Here is a 21,786-nt window from a genome sequence, read left to right on the forward strand (position 1 = left end):
TCCGATATCCGGTTCCGGAAGCACGCACCTGCCTCCGTGTTGCGGCTAAGTAATGAAGCTACGGTTACAACAGTGCACTCCTCTATTCTTAGCGTCACTGAACTTTAAACTTTATATTATATTCTGTACAGTGCAAATTTCAATGATAGCCACTGATCACGTAATCATGATCAATTATTAAACGGATTTGCCATAGGCCAATTAGGTTACGCTGGCTAATTTATAAACAGAATATTAACAGATTAACTAGACAAAGCTTTTTGATGTACTTTTCAATAATTCGAAATATAACTAATATCTGAGCAATATAATATGGTAGATATGCTGTTAATAACTATTTTATACGAGTAACTAGCACATAAATGTAACCGTAAAAAACCCGTTTTAAGTGAAGACGCGTTTTCCCAAGTTAAACCTAGTTTTCCGTATCGTTTTCCTTGAGGCGATACCGAAAACTAGTTTTAACTAGGAAAAATACGTTTTCACTAAAACGGGTTTTTACGGTAGGTACCTACATAGGTATACATCGCAAAAGAAGAGCCCATATACGGACACGTCACAAGTATAATACGTGGCATTCTATTTACTTATATACGAGGTGTTTATTTATAATATAGGAGACAAACAAGCGGACGAATCGCCTGATGATAAGCAATTACCGTCGCCAATGGACACCCGCAACATCAGAGGGTTACAAGTGTGTTTTATTTGGATTTAGTTGTTTCTAATTTTCTTATGTATTTATTTATTATTTATATACTATTTTTCAGAAATGAGTAACTAGAATCCGTATACTTACTTTACTCTTTGGTCTGTATTAATTACCTAGGTGTCATCATACATAATTATAATTACAATGATTTTGGGCAAAAAAAACATGAAAATAAGGTTTAATTAAATTCTATTGCAATTTTTTAAATATCTCTTTCTGTGAAACAAAAGTATATTTGTTATAAGTTCATAAGACTTTAAACAATATCATTTCAACGCCGACTAATTGTGTATTCCTATTTTCCTGAAGCTTAAACTTTCTCAAAGTTCCCACGTCAAATTATAGGGAAGAAACTTAAAGCTCTAAATCAAAAGCTAATTTGCTTCAAAATTGGTGAGTCTGCGGGCGATGTATTGCGTAATGTGTTCTTTACATCAAAAACACATTTAAAAGAAGTTAGATTGGCTTACAGGAGTTGGCGTGCCGCCATACATAGTTGGAGCCTTTTCGGCGCCCCAAAGCCAGACCTAATCTTCAAAGATTCGCCGCAGATTGTTTGCTAACATTTCGCCCCGTCAAATTATGACGGAAGATTTTTTTTACATAAATTACTCTTTTGGTCTGTTAAAAGAGACTTCTATAAAGACAGTTTTTTAAATTCACACGCGGATCGCAGACGGGAAGGTTAAATTAAGCAATTTATTTTTAAAACAAGCTTTATTTAATTTATATTACCTAATCCTCTGGTACCGTGACATGTAGTACATATTACAATTGCTTGCGCTTCTTATAATAAACTCATAGTTACACTATCAATAGATATACTCTCAGATACTAGTCACTTCATTGCTTTGGCTTAGGGGTATATTTACAACAACCTATCTAAGTAGCATTACAGTTTCTTAAATGTAGTTAGCAATTTGGCAACATGTTAACGATAACATTTACGTACAATGCATTATACAAAATTTAATTGACCGAAGAAACTTGATCAGTTGTAAAAAAAAAATGATTAAAATAACGCCACTTCCAATAATATGGCATAATCATAAGGTTTCTGTCTCATAAAGTCAATTTCAAAGTCTAGGTAGGACCTACATATCAATATCATAGGAATCAATATGGAGAAATAAACATGTAGGACTGATAAATTTGGACGCGAGTCACCTAAATTAAATAAGAAATTATATATGTACACAATCTTGCAAATCCCGTCAATTTATTATTTGTATCACAGCGAACATGAGGTGTATAAACAAGCACAAATAAAATTTTGGACAATACCTATTTTTCTAAAGATAATATTATTTCAGTCTTAGTCTATGTTATCAAAATAACAATTAAGATTATAGTTTAGTGCACTATATATTTATTTAATTCGTGTGCAGTGTTTCACTAGAATAAAATTTACTATTCACGGCCCAGCAGATTTATTGCAACGTTTAACACCTATTGGGATCACAGCCCAATTCGAACAATGCTTATAAGATGTCACAAGCGATACGATGCCGATCTGTCCGTGTCAAAGGTGACGTTTTTGGTTGTAAAAAAATACACCTTTAACTCGGACAGATCGCTATCGTATCGCTGTGACATCTTATAAGCATTGTCCGAATTGGGCCGACATTTGCTACTGTGCAGGTTCACTGATTACAAACAAACACTGATATCGCCTATCGTGGCGTGATCATTAAAATCTGCTACACCGAGAACTGTTGTAAAAAGTACGTGTTTGTCTCAATCACTAGAATTGTTACATAGTTTTTAATCCATTGTTTCGAATTAGGTAGACTAGAATTCATGGTTGTAGAATAATTCAAAAATTACTTCAGTGTCTGAGACATCCACATATAGTTCAAGGAACTGTTGTCCACTATAGTTTAAACATTTATAATTAACAACAACTGTTTTTACACTATGTGAAAGAAATTTGATTAAATTAAGCACACCATTGTATATATAATGTATATAATACGATGACCATCTAGAAGTCATGATTCTAAGTAGATACCTGTTTTTATTTTAAGACATTAAGTGATATTTGACAATCCATAAGCTCTAGCACAACATGGAGTAATCCATAGTTCCCGAATTGAAAAGAGGTCGCAGTATTAATACTTTCTTCATAAAATACTGCTCCATTAGTTTTATCTATTGTATTATTTGTTGCTTCAATTTGCTGGCAATATTCCCATAGCTAACGTATTATATTTGAGTCAATAAAATTGTGTCCTTACAAATGTAGGTAGAAGCGTATTTAACGTTTTATTGGGTAAATGAGCCGGACCAAGCTAAATCTGCACAGATTTTCTAATGACAAAGTGTTGAAAAAGTCATCATAGACGTCAAGTTTCTGTGGAAATCTGACGTTTATAATGGTGCTTCCATATTTTATTCTATCATACAGTCTCTTATTAAGTTCGGTGCCGAATTAGTTTGATTTTATATTACTTATAATTTTTAAAATTATTTGTATATCTGAAGACATTACATGTAAATAAATATAAAAAAAAAACATACAATTTTTCAATATACCTTTTTCTTGTTTCCATATATTATGCTGCTTTGAAAAGGCTAGTAGACGACCGCTCCATACAAACGTAGTCCCAATTTTCCGGATTTACATGGATTTTTTTTTCATAATTATAGTAATGCCGGGTAAAAATTCTTTTCGTTGTCTTGTTTTTAACTACTTTGTCACGCTCGTATTTGTGTTTTCTGTCAAATAAAAAAAAAACGAGTGATATTGTATGTTTTTCTAGCTGTAGATGAGAAAGATTAAAAACTAAATTTCATCTCATGCAAAAAGCTACACTCCGTCACATTTTTTAGGAATCTAAGACAACGAAAATAATTTTCACTTTTTTCGATTATTTGATGACCTAGTCAAAGATAGGAGCACAGCTATAGTTAGTGTAAAACAAATGTTGTAAAAATATTTTCTGTAATGTTATCCAGAGAGAAAAAAATGAGAACTATGTTTATATGGAGAAGCGTCCCCTTTCCTCTTAAGTGAATATAACTAAACATACTATCTTCACTCTCACATTTTTACCGAGCAGTTACATCAAGCTATGTAACAAAATGTATTGATATAAGTATACGGGAGCAGAAAGTGTGAAATTTGAAAAAAAGTAACGCGCCTCTGAGGTACTCGGGGTTGTCCATAGGTTAACTAAGAATTCTTTTTTTTTTGTAATTTGTAATTTTCGGTACTTATTTATTTATTTATTTAAACTTTATTGCACACATAAAGAAAAATGTACAAATGGCGAACTTAATGCCAAAACTGTACTGTACTTATATCATTCGTTTAAGTCCAATATAATCTTTATAACGTAAATACGGAAATGCCAGCAAAAACTTGAAAGATTCAAAGGTAACTAACCGATTAAAAATAAGGTAGTAGTACTAACAAAAGTAGAATCCATGCTTGACTCCTCCTCCAATCAGCATAACCTGCGGAACAAACAGCCGGCGATAGAATAAATGTCTAACTGCTATTACCAATTTTTATTACTTATGGGTTTCGACAAATATTTATCAGTTATTGCAGATACAGGTAGGCCAAACTTGGTGCCTTATTAAATAAGAGTGTAAGTTCATTTGAAGTTTGTATAAAAATCGTTTACACATCAAAAGAACATTCGTACAACTAATATAGGTACAAATATTCGATTTTTTTTTGTTCTTCAGTTCAAAATCACAGGATTTCTTATAATAGTTAATAAAGTCAACATCTACGGATGTCAGCTATAGTACGTTTTTTTAGCATTAGAAAGAAAGTAAGCGATGTTGTCTTTTTATTGTCTAATTATTAACGGTCATATGAGATCATTTACATTATTTTGCTTTCATAAGTAATCGTTACTGATTTTTAAAAACTTTTTTCCAATAAAAAGACATGTCAAAATTGTGTACCTTTTTTTTAATACAAATAAAAACTCATACTCATACTCATACTCATAATCATTATTGCATATCACATTGTATCTAAACCTATTACATAGAATTGTATACAACATGACATCCTGTAGGGCGCAGCAAACAGTTTATTCAAGAGGAGATCGAGTTTTTTGTACAAGATATTATATAATTATTATTTATTGTATAGGTACTTTATTAATTGAAATTATTGGTCGTTAAAAAAATCATTTATTGTATAATAAGCTTAAAACGAACTATAGTAGCAGCTAAGTTAGGGTAGCAGTACCTGTGACTTGCGATGCGCCCCCGACCCAGTTGAGGTGAGACTTCCCACCGCCCTCGTCTGGCTTCTGCTTGCCCTTGTCGATCTCGTTCAGGTTGGACTGATACTTTGTACCTACGAAAAAATAAAACCGTGAGTCTTGAATTATCTTAATCAATGTCCAAAAGATGTTGATCTGCAATTATTATACAATGAAGAGAAACTCCAAATACTTAAACTACGCCAAAGTTAGGTATAAAACTCGAAATACTTCAGATCAAGTGAATTAACTTTGGATACATTGACTGAACTTTCATATTGATATTGTAAATAGGCATGTGACATAAGTGAACCCAAATGATATAAAGATTACAGGCGGACATGGTACTCATTGAGTAAAGGATTCAATATGGCAGGGAACGGCGGGCGGTCGGCCGGCAGTTATTGAAAAGTTGCGCAATATTGTCGAGTGGTCGGGCCGTAAATTCGTAATGGTTGCAAAAAAGAAAACAGAGGGTGGTGTCGACGCGCCGGCGGTGCCGCGGCCGCAAAAACAACCGCCCGCAAACTTGCGCCGAGACGCCGCAACGGTTAAATGGATTTTTCAAGTTCATGAGTGCAAGGAAAAATAAAATTGGTATGGTGATTTTAATGCATGCTTCGTCGGCATTTTCCGCAGATCTCTAATTTTCAATATGCTTCGACGTGTACGTATTGAAAAATCTACGTGTAGCTTTATTTGGTTTCGGTTATAAATTCTGAAAGTTCATATCTCTTGTTTAGAATTATTGTGCTATGTTGAGCGGCAGTTTACAAGAAACTGTTAAAACTTCCAGACAGGTACAGCTATGTTATGCAACGTGCGGTTTATTATCTTAATTTCTTGTTTAAACCACTTCGAGCTTCAAAGTAGACACTCAAAACTTATGATAAAAGTATCGTGAGGCTTAACGAGAGCGGAAGTGAACACTTGCTCGTAATAGGTTGTCGTGCAAGATGTTGCCATAGTCCGGCGGCAGCACGACCGGGGAAATGCCCAAGTTCCCAATAACGGGCGAGTAATAACGCGGACTTATGAATCCGCCCCCACAACATACAACGTGCTCTTTTAATCATACTATTATGATACTGTGTTTTGGATATTGTTTTAGTAATATTGAGATACACCTCGCACTGTTAAATTACATCGTGATAGAATCGATACCTACAGGATTATTTTAAGGTTTCCATCGAATGCTCCAAACAGGCATTATATTGTTATTAGTGGTATTCAATACTAGATAGAGTGATCTGACGTTAGCGATCGTGCATTAGGTACCACAACACTGAAGTAGTAAATTAATCCTTAAACCAAAAACCGCTTGTAGTAGTTACATATTTATAATTCTCGTTTATTGATTTCGTATAAAAATATTATTTCATAATTTTAAGGTGATAGTTATCATTGTAAAACTGATTAAAATTTTAAATTAATTATAAACTGTTGGAAGTTTATCTCGGTAGTCTATGATATCACTATTGGTAGGTAACCAAACAGTGTGTTGTTTTGTTGTAGAGGAGGTAATAAAATGTGATTATATTTATAGTTTATGCGACCGGTTATTATACAACACTCTATAATTTAACCGCCCATACAAAGTAATACTAACGCAATATAATATTTCAGGTCACTTCATAAAAGGTTTGTTTATAAGCGATTTGTTTATATTTTACGAGAGTCGTAACTCCAAGCCTGTTAACAAACTACCAGTGGCGACAAGCAGATTGCCGTAACAGTTTACGATCTATAAACAATATAACGACCACTAATAATAACTGAAACAGCAGCAAACAACAAATATAGCTGAACGGTCCCGCGAGCATAACTCATAAAGGTACCATTATCTCTTAATAAACGAAACCGACGATATAAAATGTTGACTCAATCCCTTTACCGTTTGTGTTTTCGGCAGCGATACCGGGCAATGATAAACTTATTTGACAACGATATAACTTACATTTAACTGTCATAACATTTGTGCAGATTGCATAATTAATTAACATTTCATTAGTATTGTATCTAGGTGTCTACGTTAACTTAAATGGGTTAATAATTCTGGGAAGGCAATCTTTTCTGCATCAACCGTCGTAAAAATATGGGTTTCATTTGAAGCATATTGCGAAAAAGAAGAAGAATTTGACTTACCTATGTACATAGGTAAACTTATTACAATGAATATATTACATACTAATGAAATATGTAGTAATGTGCATTTATTAGATATCAAAAGTTAATTAGTATTTACCTTTATCTAGAACCGGCGTGTCTTTGCGAGGTGGCTTGGACGGCGGCGGGACGGTTGCGGCCCGTGGGTCGGGCGTGGTGGTCGGCGGTGAGGAAGCTGGACAAACATATAAGTTGATGACACCCATTATAATACTACGAATTAATAAATATAATGATGGTGCCAACATTTTAAGTACCTACTACTCATAAAGAGTCTGATTTGGTTTTAGAAATATAATTGATATACTACACAAAATAAGTTATCATTATCGCTGTTTCATAGAAAATATGGCCAGCTAATGGGTCAAAATATAGGAACAGTTGATATCATAATAAAGACTTCATAGTTGATACCCTATCAAACTTGTTCAATATGACTTAAATTGTCAGAAAAGCAAGTATACGTATAATGTTAGTGTAAAGTGATACCGAATTGTCTGTTTAACGCATGGGTAGTGAATTTAAGTGTTAATTGATGTCAAACTGTTCTAATAATTCTTGTATTTAAAAATAGGTTCTGGTCCTACATTGCTTAATGAAGGGTTAACTTACTATATAGCCTTATCGTTCCATCCGACTCTCCCCGCGGATTTTTGGCCACGCATTTATACGTTCCATAATCTTCAGTAGTAATATGTCTGATTAACAGCCTCATATGGGTTTTGTAAGCCGGAACGCCGAGTGTATTTTCCATGTGATACTTGGAGCTCTCATGAATCATGTGGCCGTCGTCACGGGTCCAGTAATTCAGAGACGTGGGGTGCGCCTCGGTGAAGCATTCCAGGGTTACGTTGTAATAGAGGGGCGCCCCGACCAGTTGGTGAGGAATCCATAACATTGGGGGGACTGGAACAAAAGTTAAAAAGTATAATATGTACATAACTGGACACTAATTCGGTGTAGCTAAGCCAGGAATGTGTTAAAACGATTTAAATCATTCAGCCATACTATGGCCGCCTAGTATCATCATGCATTAAAAAAAACTGCCTAACATTAATCAAGTCCTAATATCTGTTATGTTTGGACTGAATAAAACACGTCAAAAGTGTGCTAATCACGATTTGCTAACTCTAAATAAAGTCTAGTGACATATTATTTGCATTTTAGAAAAAAGCGGCCAAGTGCGAGTCGGACTCGCCCATGAAGGGTTCCGTACATTTATGACGTATTAAAAAAAACTACTTACTAGATCTCGATCAAACCATTTTTCGGTGGAAGTTTGCATGGTAATGTATATCATATATTTTTTAAAGATTTTTCTTTGTGTTATTTTAGAAGTTATAGGGGGGGGGGGGGGGACACAAATTTTTTCACTTTGGAAGCGTCTCTCGCGCAAACTATTCAGCTTAGAAAAAAATGATATTAGAAACCTAAATATCATTTTGGAAGACCTATCCATAGATACCCCACACATATGTGTATGACGAAAAAAAAAATTAATTTTATGACGTATTAAAAAAAAACTACTTACCTATCTCGTTCAAACCAATTTTCGGTGGAAGTTTGCATGGCAATGTATATCATATATTTTTTTTAGATTTTTCATTCTGTTATTTTAGAAGTTACGGGGGGAGGGGGGGGAGACACATTTTACCACTTTGGAAGTGTCTCTCGCGCAAACTATTCAGTTTAGAAAAAAATGATATTAGAAACCTCAATATCATTTTTAAAGACCTACCCATAGATACCCCACACGTATGGGTTTGATGAAAAAAGATTTTTTGAGTTTCAGTTCTAAGTATGGGGAGCCCCCAAAATTTATTGTTTTTTTTTCTATTTTTGTGTCAAAATCCTAATGCGGTTCATAGAATACATCTACTTACCAAGTTTGAACAGTGTAGCTCTTATAGTTTTGGAAAAAAGTGGCGGTGACATAATCGGACAGACAGACGGACATGACGAATCTATAAGGGTTCCGTTTTTTGCCATTTGGCTACGGAACCCTAAAAACTCATGTAAAATAAACGTCTTGCTTAATTCCTTACTGCACATTATAAATATATTTGATTAAAATTGAACGTTAATAGCTGCCAATAAGGTTTAATATTATAACTGCCTCATATGGCTTCGCATGCGGTAAAGGGTTAATTAAGGACATGTACTTACAATCGACGCTGACTTTAACCCTTTTGGACACGGTAGGTGGAACGCCATTACTAGCGATGCACAAGTAGGCGCCCATGTCCAAGCGAGAAATACGCGCCATCTCCAGCACTTCACCTTCCCAATCGGACACTGAAAAATAACAACAATTAATAGGGATAATGTTGGGGATAGTACGACATATTGAATTATTAATTTCTTTTCTAAATTTAAAAAAAAAGGTAATGTAAATTGATATGTTAAATAAGTAATGTCTGCATGTAGGTAAATCTAAGTAAGGTTTCTGGAGTTGCAGACGTACATAGGTTATAGACTACTTATCATCAGGCGGGCCGTACGATTGCCACCGACGTAGTTTAAACAAAAGTTTTATGGAAATGTAAGTGCCCAATTGTACGGTCTCTGGGTGCGTAGACAACATGCCAATCATTTACGCTCTGTAGCGAACGAGACGCAACTGTCACCGTCGCACTAATAATGGAAGAGTAATAGAGAGAGATGATTACGCTACGCTACGGAGCGTTAACTAGTGGCATGTTGGCTAGATACCCAATTCGTAATAGCCTGTAATCGGTGGGTATGGTCGACATGGATAAGTGCAGGGTAAATGTAACTAGCCTTTACATTAGGGTCTGTTTACACATAAGAGTTTATTGCGAGTTCATACTTTTGCCACTAAACGCCAGTTGCAGTGTTTTTTTAGTTACCCCATAGTTACACTTACCCGTACTGACCTATGTTAATATTTAACCGGTGCTTTATTTAGCACTTATATGATCGACTGAAACTTTACAACACAAATATAGGCAATTAATCTCTAACCAGAATGTCCTTTTGTGATGGAAATTTTCGAGTTGTCGTCCCGCTTCCACTTGATGGTGGGCTTAGGAGAGCCATTAGCACGGCACGTCAGGGTGACGTTCGCGCCCTCTCGGACGATCACGTCGCTCGAACTTAGAGAGTCGTCTATCGTCGGTGGTACTGTAAACAAAGGAAAAAACATGAAGTATCTTCCACACTACCATTCTACGTGGAGTAGGTGTAGATGATTTTATGTACAATAAGAGAAGATAATAAGATAATAAACTAGCGTTAATTTAGCGGGCTCCAGCGACGAAAATGGATTGACGTATGAAAAATAAAAAAAGCGGCCAAGTGCGAGTCGGACTCGCCCATGAAGGGTTCCGTACCATTTATGACGTATTAAAAAAACTACTTACTAGATCTCGTGCAAACCAATTTTCGGTGGAAGTTTGCATGGTAATGTATATCATATATTTTTTTTAGATTTTTCATTCTGTTTTTATAGAAGTTACGGGACACACACACACACACACACACACACACACACACACACACACACACAATTTTTCACTTTGGAAGTGTCTCTCGCGCAAAATATTTCAGTTTAGAAAAAAATTATATTAGGAACCTAAATATCATTTTTGAAGACATATATCCATAGATACCCCACACGTATGGGTTTGATGAAAAAAGATTTTTTGAGTTTCAGTTCTAAGTATGGGGAGCCCCCAAAATTTATTGTTTTTTTTCTATTTTTGTGTCAAAATCCTAATGCGGTTCATAGAATACATCTACTTACCAAGTTTGAACAGTGTAGCTCTTATAGTTTTGGAAAAAAGTGGCGGTGACATAATCGGACAGACAGACGGACATGACGAATCTATAAGGGTTCCGTTTTTTGCCATTTGGCTACGGAACCCTAAAAGGGTCTTTTCTGTTTGATGGTATATCTCTAAACCCTAATTTTCTGCATATTCTGATGCAAGGTCAAAACAAAAATGATATTACAACCTAAACCTGCGCTTTAGCTAAATTTACAAATGAAGAATTATGTAGTGAAGAGGCGTGTTGAAGTGAACTTATTCCAGTACCTGAGGCGTCCTTCCTAAAGGGAGCGTTATCCTAGTTATCTTTCAGAATATGATTTAAGATAAAAAGCAATCTTCCTGACGTTTATCCGAACTGTATCTTAGCCATGACAGTGTTGAAGTGGCCCTGTTACGAATTTCTAAGATGCTGTACAGGAGCAACATGCGGGGCTCGTCGTGCTTGACGCTCACGAGCAAGTTGTATGGAGAGCTGTTAGTTCCTTACCTACGACGTGCAAGTATCCGAACTGCGTCTTAGCCGTGACAGTATTGATCTGGCACATGTAGCGGCCGCGGTCCTCCTCCCGCACGTCCGAGATGTGCAGGAACCACGTGCGGTGCTTGTCGTGCGTAACGCTAACGCGCGGGTTGCGCGTGATGACGTGGTTGTGCACGGTCAATATTGCGCTTTGCTCGAAGTGCATCCATGCTACCTGTTCAGAATAGTATTTTATGAATGCATGATTGTTGTGTAAATAGTGAGTCAAATGGTCACGCGAGGATATTGAATCTGCATCCAATAGGGGTATGGTAGGTATTTACTGAGGGTATTCTATTCAAAGTCAGCAATACTATTTGCTTAGCACCTCACCTTTGTATGCAAAGACAAAACTTCTATATAGGGTAGGGGGGGGGGGGAGCGGGGAAGGGTCACTTTTCTCTGCAAGTTAGCGTTTGTTTTCTTCTTCCACAAAGTATGACTACGTAATTAATAAGTTTTTCTCAAATGTAAAATGCGTGGGAACTACTATATTTTTATATCTCACTTTAGAGCTCTATTCTGGACACTAATCAGTCCCTAGTTAGATTCAAAACAATTACCATATGGTTTCCGAAAGTTAAGAAGTTTTTGAGCCATATTTAGTTTAATTATAACGATAATGATGTAGGGAAGACCATAGAATTTTAACGTTCCTAACTACGCAACTAGAGTTCAAGACAGGAATAATCTATTAGAGCGCTAATTCTCCACACTATTACTTTATTTTACTAAGCATACGTACGATTAGGTACCGAGTAGGTACCTTATATTTTTTTTAATAACACGCTGCAATCTCAGAGTAGGTAAGTATAAAGGTCTTAGCACATTGTTACAACTCAACAGCCACTCGACTCAAAATTAAATATTTAAATTAAAGCCTTATCTTGTATGTCCTATAGTACAATGTTTAAAATTTAGAACTGTCGGGTGGTCTACGCGTCGTCCACTCGTCGTCCACTAAGGTGAACCAAAAGTGAGTTGAGTTGGTGTGGAATTGGTATAGTGTGCGAAGACCTTAAGTGTTAAGTATACATTTTTTAACGACGCGTAGAATTGGAGGTAATGGAATTTCGTTAGATATGATTTGAGAGAAAGAAAGAAATAAAAGAAAATACATTTATTTAACGCCACAACTTATTTGGCTTGTTATTGTAACGAAGTCGTTCAATGTTCACTTCTTTATCGTGAGCATCACACGTCACCTGATATAAAAAATGTGGACATGCCTTTCACGGAGTAAGCAGGGAGACGCAGGGGGAGATGCGGTGCCGCAATAATTTCCAATCGTTCTTCCAATTTGACGAGTGACGTAACGGAAATTAAAGAAAACGTCTCCCATTCAAGGATACAAGTCTTAATAAAAAATAAAAGCTATCGCTCAAATAATGAAAGTACAAAATATCTACTTATGTTAATATCTACTCTACATATATACTTCTTTTTTTTTCGCCAGAAAGAACTCCACAGAAGCAAGCATATGTTTTTATTAACAGTAATGGAATTATCTAATGTAGCATGATCAATACTCATAATTTACTTCAACATTTTATCGCAAAACGTACCCGGTTTGGAGTCTCAAACTTACTTCTGCGAAATTCTTTCTATTAATGTAAAAAAACGCATCATACGATAAATCGCCTTGTAATCGGAATTTGAATGTCTACAACAAGTGTTTGGGCTCCAGTAGAGCGTAAATTATATGGACACCTAAGACAAAACATTAACAGTGATGGTTAAATGAAACAATAAAGGAAACATCTGAACTTGAACATTTACGAGTGCCGGGCGGCGCGGGCGCGACATCTGTGTAATTGCACGGAGCTGCCATCGCGTCCCCGCTTCACACCAATTTCCGCAGCATTAAGCGCTTAAAATGCATTTTACAGAGATTGTTATGCTTCCAACAACCCTGCTACTTTTAATCTACGCCCCGGAATGATTCAAACTTAATTATTCAGGTGAAATAGATCCCATAGTACCTATATTCCGAAGCTACCGAGCTCTGTGATCAAGTTTTGATATTGGTTATTAAGAAAAGTTTGCGTATCTTGAAGTACAAAGTCCATCTTAATAAGCTATTAAAGTAAAAATTAAGCTGGTTTCAGAAGAAAATGCCTTAAGTTTCAGAAGTTCGACGCGCATCTTTTATCTCTTAATCCAGCTCTAAGTTTGATTCATGGGGTAGGTTAGTTCTTTTTATCAAGATTGCGGAGGCAATATAGGGGAAGTTTGGGCGCCGAGACTCGTGCCGGGTCACATCTTACCTATCTTAAGTGATGCGGCTCTCAGCCGCTGTCTAATTTATAATGGACTTGAGGAAACTTTGCCCATTTTATTATGCAATGGGACGGTAACCCCTCTAATGATGACGACCTGACTCGCGGCGGAACCTGAGCCTTTCAAGATGTTAAAGTGTACTTAAATTATGAAATAAAAGTACCTTGGCTTATTTTATTCGACACACTGACATTGACGCAAGACCAGAAGTTTAAAGAATATACGAAATACACGTACTTATCAAATTGTTATGTGCTAATTTGTAAATATTATTTATGTTATATTATTTTTATTATGTGTATGTTTGTATTATGTGAAACCTAGTTTATATACATTGTTTTCACAGAACTTGAATGCATGTGACGTTTTTGAAATAATTATATTTACGCGAATACATAGACAACTGCTTCTCTATACAAACGTAGTCCTCGTTTTCCTCTCTGGATACTGACATTATGCAGAATATTTTTACACAATTTGATAAATATTAACCATAGTTATGCCCCTTCTATTATAACTTTTTTCGATTTGTTTATTATAAAAAGAGGAGCGAAAAACAAATTCCATACAAAATATAAAAGCCTATATAATAATTGAAAAAAGCTGCTATATCAACAGCATCATATTGTATTTGTATAAAGTCAAATAGGTATCCAAAGAGGACAATGGCGACTACGTTTGTATGGAGAAGCGGTCGTCCCCTTTCCTCCTAACCCTGTAGTACAATTTGCGAATAATACTTCACATGATTATGTATTCTCATATCGATCGTTTCGTTAAGTTATAAAGCTTTATTGAAAAGTTAATTATTTGTGTGAAAAATAATGTTTCCTTCCTCAACGTCCGGTCTATAGAAACCATGCCAATATGTTAATGTAGAGTGTCAGAGCTTCTTGGGTCGGGCCTCAACAGCTACGAGATACGAGATGTTGATTAGACAAGAACTCTGATGCTTGCATTCCGAAGCGGACGCGGCGCAGGAGGTTGTAAATTTCTTTTTTACTTTCTCAGCATCATATCTATGTTTAGAGGTCAAAGAAATGTGAACTTTGTTTATCTCGTTACAGGGTTTCTTTTTTAACTACTGACTGACCGAGAGACGAGGTTCACAAGCGATGGAAATCTGATCTGCTTAATTATGGCCGGCGTCTAATCTAATCGTCGGTGTGTCCGTCTGAGGAGACCTGATTCAATTACCTCCCCCTGTTGTCGCCACCTGGATCGACAACTTTCCTGATATCCCTGTAATAATATTGACAATTTATAATTAATACCGTACTTAATGGAGAGATTATAGTCTAATACAGATTATAGTCTGTTACAGTGGATATTGAATAATTAGGCCTAAACAAACAAATACTTAATATACGATTCAAAAATTGTTAACCACTAAAGCATTCGTGTTAACCCAAAAGTACAAACGATTTCCAAGAAAATAATAAATTGTATGCGCTAATGTTTTCAGTTTTTGATTTTTCTAGATACCGGATAAAGTTAGACCATGTACCTCTAGGTATTATAGTTGTATTCCAGCGCAAAGGAATATTTCACAAAGTTACCGGGATTGTTTCAACAATTAAGATAATATTAAAGAGAAATCAAAATTTTATAAGCGGTTAAGAGATAAGCGTTGAGTGTTGAACTTTAGGAAGTGGGGCGCGTGGCGGGTCGGTGCGAAATGTTTTGTAATAACCCAACTTCCGAGGAATTTGGATTATAACATTACTTAGGTACGGAAAGTGTAAAATTAAACAACGTTTCTGGTTTTATGTCCATAATACTTTTATTCATTATACTTAAATCTGCTAAGTATAATTTATAATTCATAATTAAATACGTCAAGTGTAAAGTACCTACACATTAGTCAACATCTCAAATCAAGCAGACTTCAAGTTAAATGTTATTAAAATAAAACCGATTTCAAAACGGAGCTAGCATATTTAATCCCATGAAAAATGTAAATTTCAAAAGCGAAGTAGATAACGAGGCAGGCTGAGGTAAATCTGATATTAAATGGCCGCAGCAGCGACTAATCTCGTTCGTCTGAGACCCTAACCGAGTTAATCTCAACGTCACCTCGCAAGAAAGTCCGTCCGGACGTCTCGAGTGCTGCAACTCCGCGCATACGCCTAATGAGGCAGGCCTGCAAAATTCAAATAATTTTAAAATTGCTTTTCACGCCATTGTTCGGAAATATGGTAATAGATGGTCTAAAACCAAAGTGGAAAGTAAGCAATAGCTATAGCACCTGACCACTACTACCACAATGTTTACTTGTTATCATCATCTGTCATTGGTGATCATTGTTATCATCATCTATCATTGGTGATGGTAAAAGGTCTTTTTGGGAGCAACTTTTTCCTTCAAAAATAAAATTAGGTTATTTATAAGACCAATTACTTATTAAAATAAAGCCGGCCAAGAGCATGTCGGGCCACGCTCAGTGTAGGGTTCCGTAGTTACTCTTCCGTCACAATAAGCTAAACTGGAGCTTAAAGTATGGTAAATTGTTAACCAAGGGATGAAACGGTACCTTTCACCCGAGTTAAACAAATAGGGAAATTTGCATAATCAGTACCTAATTAAAGTAAGTCTTTTTACTATGAAGGGAAAACTTTTTGCGATAACTCAAAAACAGCTAAACTGATCATGTCCGCTATAGTTTTCATTTAATGTCTTTCTTAAGCTCTACTTCCACGATTTTTTTTATATTTTTTGGACCTATGGTTCAAAAGTTAGAGGGGGGGGGACACATTTTTTTTTTCTTTCGGAGCGATTATCTCCGAATATATTCACTTTATCAAAAAATGTTTCTTGAAAACCCCTATTAGTTTTGAAAGACCTTTCCAACGATACCCCACACTCTAGGGTTGAAGCGAAAAAAAAATTCACCCCCACTTTACGTGTAGGGGAGGTACCCTAAAAAAATTAAATTTTTAGATTTTATTGTACGACTTTGTCGGCTTTATTGATTTGTATATCCATGCCAAATTTCAGCTTTCTAGCACTAACGACCACTGAGCAAAGCCTCGGACAGACAGACAGACAGACAGACAGACAGACAGACAGACAGACAGACAGACAGACGGACATGGCGAAACTATAAGGGTTCCGTTTTATGCCATTTGGCTACGGAACCCTAAAAAAGAAACGTCAAAACCATTCTGTTCACGCTTAAGGCGTTTTTAGGGTTCAGTAGCCAAATGGCAAAAAACGGAACCCTTATAGATTCGTCACGTCCGTCTGTCTGTCCGTTTATGTCACAGCCACTTTTTTCCGAAACTATAAGAACTATACTGTTCAAACTTGGTAAGTAGATGTATTCTATGAACCGCATTAAGCAGGGATCGGAACCGGTTTTTTGCAAAAACATCGAAATAACCATATATTTCGGTTTATTTTATACTCTAAATGTAGGACTCAGTTGTGTTTTCAGATAACGACTTCGTATTATTAGATTGCCTAATGAGAAATGAAGTAATTAACAAAGAACGAAAAAATACCGTTTTCGTTCCCATACAAAAAATACCGGTTTCCGATCCCTGGCATTAAGATTTTCACACAAAAATAGAAAAAAAAAACAATAAGTTTTGGGGGTTCCTTAGAACTGAAACACAATTTTTTTTTCATCAAACAAATACGTGTGGTGTATCTATGGATAGATCTTCACAAATGTTATTGAAGTTTCTAATATCATTTTTTTCTAAACTAAATAGTTTGCGCGAGAGACACTTCCAAAGTGGTAAAATGTGTCCCCCCCCTGTAAATTCTAAAAGAAGAGAATGATAAAACAAAAAAAAAAATATATGATGTACATTACCATGAAAACTTCCACCGAAAATTGGTTTGAACGAGATCTAGTAAGTATTTTTTTTACTACGTCATAAATGGTACGGAACCCTTCATGGGCGAGTCCGACTCGCACTTGGCCGCTTTTATTTGTTTCTAAATCTAAAGTCGGTTTGAAGCATACAACAGAAAAATGCCTCTTAAAAGTGATTAAAAAAGTAAAAAAAGCGGGATCGGAAAATACTTACTGAATTGGATAGTGTAAATTGTGTTTGACTAAAAATACAAGAAACACGTATCTACGCTATAAAAATGAGTTATTCTAGTGAAGAAAATATAAATGTTCCTGGCAAAAATACATTGCTTTCTTTCAACAATTGTCCTCACGCCAATATAAATATTAATTTATATTAAAATACTTACAGTTATGCAAATGTTTTCTTATTTCCTCGCAGTAGTCGTGAAAAGCACTATGTAATGCCTCGGCCGGAAACGCTAAAGATGGACTCGTATTATTTGAGGGTCTCCACTAACGTGTCGGCCCTCAAACTCACTCGTCCATCTTTGGGCGGTTTTCCGGCCTCTCCTATAATGTACTATTCCCATCAGCGTATGTGATAAAGGCTTAATAAGAAGACATAGTACCTCATATTAATTGCCGTATTTAGACGTATCCCGGACTATGTACAGTAGTTAGCTCACGCGCCGATCTAGTTAAGATAATGCCTGCAAGTTTGTAGTTTATAGGTTATTGCAATATCACATCACAACTTTATATAAGTGCTAATTAATTACGAAATAAATTAGTCTAAGTTTACCCTTCAAATAATAAGTACTTATTACTCATCCCGCCTCAACCGCAAAAAACGTATACTGATTAGCTCAATACAACTAAAATTATCCGAAAAAAAACCGGGCAATTGCGAGTCGGACTCGCCCACCGAGGGTTCCATACTTTTTAGTATTTGTTGTTATATCGGCACCAGAAATACATCATCTGTGAAAATTTCAACTGTCTGTCTATCACGGTTCATGAGATACACAGCCTGGTGACAGACGGACAGCGGAGTCTTAGTGATAGGATCCCGTTTTACCCTTTGGGTACAGAACCCTAAAAAATGTGATGTAATACATACGAATAAATCTTTATTAGTTGGTGCTGAATATACATACATCATATTTTTTAGGGTTCCGGTCAAACATATAGCAACACATCTGTGTTGCGATTATACTCAGTTAGTCTGCCCTTATTTATTTGACGCTAACTGTAACCAAGTACCTACTTAAAGAAATTATTAATTATATAATAATTAATTACATTCTCACCGACTTTTGTACTTTACATGGTCAATTCTGACCCACAAAATAGACTAAACTTCAAAACTTTAAAATCTCACCGGTACGCTGTAGTTTCGACAGTGAAGGCAAATTTGATGCGCACCGACGTTACTGTCCTAAACTTTGACGAAGGCGGCTATTAACTCGTTATCTTCTAACCACCTTTAATTTAGGCCGTTCTTTCTTTTTATCTTAATTGTTGAGGCATTTAGACGGCGAAGTTGAAGTTGGTAGTCGGCGGCGCCCGGGCGGCCGGGTCCCTCAGGATATGCCTGGAAGGCGTCGTTTGATTTATAATGGACTCGTTGCGAACTTTGCCCATTCTGCCGCGCACCGCACCGAACCTCTTTAACGACGGACTCATCGCCGCAGGAGATGATTCGTGGACGTGTTACGACAGATTTAATTATGGAACGTTTAAGAGCGCTTCGTCTTATTATATTCATACTTTATGCCTACTGCGGGCGGGGGTCTTTATCTTGGTTTTATCTAATTGGACCGAAAAAAGTTTTGCATTAGAGTCAGACTAAGATACGTTGGCAGCGATTTTAATAGCACAGACAGCACAAGTGGTATTTTAAACGTCAAACATCTATGAAATTATGACGTTTACTTAAGACTTGCACAGGCTGGGGCTATTAAAATCGAACAAATTATATTAGAATACTTACGTGTTACTTTCATTATGATGTATATCTCGATGACCAGACTTGCTATGCTATGCATAATATCCAAAACCCATTATCAATGTTGCAGTTCATTGCAAATAAGGGTTGGCAAGACTAAAAGCATTATCATATCATAATACAATTTTAAATTGTGTCATTGGCGTTGAGTAAATCGACATATATATACTCGTAGTATATGAATTGAACTAAGTTATAGTACAATAGTTTACTTGGGTGAAGTTCTGTGAGTAAATAGGGTTTCCTACAAAGAGTAGTATAATATAATATATAAATTGTACTTTAAATATAAAATAAATATCAAGCACGTGAGTGGTTAAATTAAGTACACAGTTTGTTGGTTTGTGCCCTATTTTAGAAAGGAAGAGCGGTGTCTCCCGACACAAGTATCTTTATACTTAATGGGATATTCCAGCTTTCATGTTTTGTATATTACGAGTAAGTGTTAAACCAAATAAACTATTTTGTATTTTCTGTATTTTGTATATAGGATAAAGAGAGCCCTCTCGTAGAACTTGTTTGTACTTATCCATTTTGAAGCACCATCTGTAATTCTTAAAGCATTAACCTCAATATTCATACCTATAGGGCCTGTTTACTTATTGATTAATGTTTAGTGCGAGTTTAAATATTTGCTACTAAACGCAAGTAGCAGATGTATGACCTCGCACTTAACACTAATTATTGGGTTGAACGGTTAATATTAAGAGTATTTTGCTTTTTCAGTAGTAACAAGCAACTTTATTATATTGTTAACTTGTTGTAAGGTATATTGCCAACCAGATATTGTAAACGCAAATCATACAGTTTACACAAAGCATTATTTATAATGATTACAACGAGCATATTATTATAAAGTAGCTAGTTAATATTCAAGAAAAAAATGAGGCGAGTATAAAGGAGAAAGTAAAGATAAGTCGATTTTCACTGTTTTATGTTCTATTTACAAAATGTTGTAAGTTCCAAATACACAATAAGGCGGCGATGTGAAACAGTCAAACATGCACTCACTCACAGCACAAAATACTTTCATATTGCGAACATAAACCTCGACTATTAAGTCTGCAGCAAGCTCCGCCGAATTTCATCTTCCCATACAAACGGAGTTTCGTTCGAGTGTTGGTTTGTAATGACACTTTGCACATACAATGACATAAGGTATATCTATGCCTGAAATCAGTTTAAATAGCTCCAGCTTATAAAACAAATGAAGTAGAACAAAAACAGATTTTGTATAAAAAACTTAAATTCAATGTATTTTCTACTAAGGGAGTTATATGAAGCTACATGAACTAATTACAAACATAGTTAGATATATCTTGTCCTTTTATAAGTACAAAGTTTCAGAGCAATCTATCTAGTCGTTTTAAAATGAGAGCGTAACTACGTTTGTATGTGGAACCGAGTTTGCTGCGGACTCTTAGTCTTCAGTCTTCAGGATTTATTTAAACACGAAAACAGATTACTTTTAACTCCACGTTCAATGTAAATAAAATATCATATACGGTTGGAATAATACACAAATGACCACGAATCCCAATCACGTTCACACAGGTTGTGAATCTAACCACCATGATTTCTCCTGAATTTTCTTGTAAAGTTGTCAGCGACTGTTGCGTATGAGAAATTTATTTCTTTTAACATGTTTTACAATATAAAGTAATATTTTATTTCTTTGAATTGTCGTATAGCAATAAATTTGAACAATGTAAAATATTATGTGTTTTATTTGACAAATATGTTTTTTTTTCTGGCAATCATGGCCATATTGGCTATAAATATGTTAAGCCATTCTAACGCAATAAAGTGTAGCCATATATAAAAAAAAAAAACAAAGAAGATTTTCGTTAAGTAAAATAGATTTTCAGAAAAACGCACAATCAATATTCAATAGGTTCCTTTCATATTTATAAGTTAAGAGTGTTCAGTATTAGAAAATGATTAGTTTAAATAAATGAACTGCCTATTTCTTATGTATTCTATGGACTGAAAATAAATTCATCCTGCTAAATGATTTATTCAACTTGATGACGTAATAAAATAATCTGATTTAGAAAAATACATCAAAGCTAAGAGATATAAAAGGTCGCAAAACTACTTAAGAGATTTCGCGGGCTTTCAAGTCCTCAGAGATAGCAGATCCGCAGCATAGAGTTGAACTTGAGGACGTTTATTTGATAAATAATATTTGTATTAGCCAATATCACTATTTACAGGGTAAAACAGTATTTATTAGGCAACGAGGTAAACTTTTATATTACGTTTTACGTAA

General features: G+C 35.5%; 1 protein-coding gene across 2 annotated transcripts in view; it reads right to left on the reverse strand.

Moving 5' to 3' along the window:
* Positions 1-1,410: 1,410 nt before the first annotated feature.
* LOC133518989 (lachesin-like) overlaps positions 1,411-21,786 on the reverse strand; it is a 145,589-nt gene continuing 125,213 nt past the window's right edge. Inside the window, exons 3-10 of one of the 2 annotated variants that reach the window (XM_061852823.1) lie at positions 11,389-11,596; positions 10,093-10,251; positions 9,274-9,402; positions 7,720-8,013; positions 7,187-7,282; positions 4,926-5,036; positions 4,129-4,171; positions 1,411-3,430 (exon numbers count right to left, since the gene is read on the reverse strand). In XM_061852823.1, coding sequence (XP_061708807.1) covers positions 3,268-3,430; positions 4,129-4,171; positions 4,926-5,036; positions 7,187-7,282; positions 7,720-8,013; positions 9,274-9,402; positions 10,093-10,251; positions 11,389-11,596 — 1,203 coding nt within the window. In that variant the 3' untranslated portion in view covers positions 1,411-3,267. Of the gene's footprint in view, positions 3,431-4,100; positions 4,172-4,925; positions 5,037-7,186; positions 7,283-7,719; positions 8,014-9,273; positions 9,403-10,092; positions 10,252-11,388; positions 11,597-21,786 lie in introns of both variants that reach the window. The other variant, XM_061852824.1, reaches the window with a different exon arrangement.

Source organism: Cydia pomonella, chromosome 6 (genome assembly GCF_033807575.1).
Source record: "Cydia pomonella isolate Wapato2018A chromosome 6, ilCydPomo1, whole genome shotgun sequence".
NCBI lineage: Eukaryota > Metazoa > Arthropoda > Insecta > Lepidoptera > Tortricidae > Cydia > Cydia pomonella.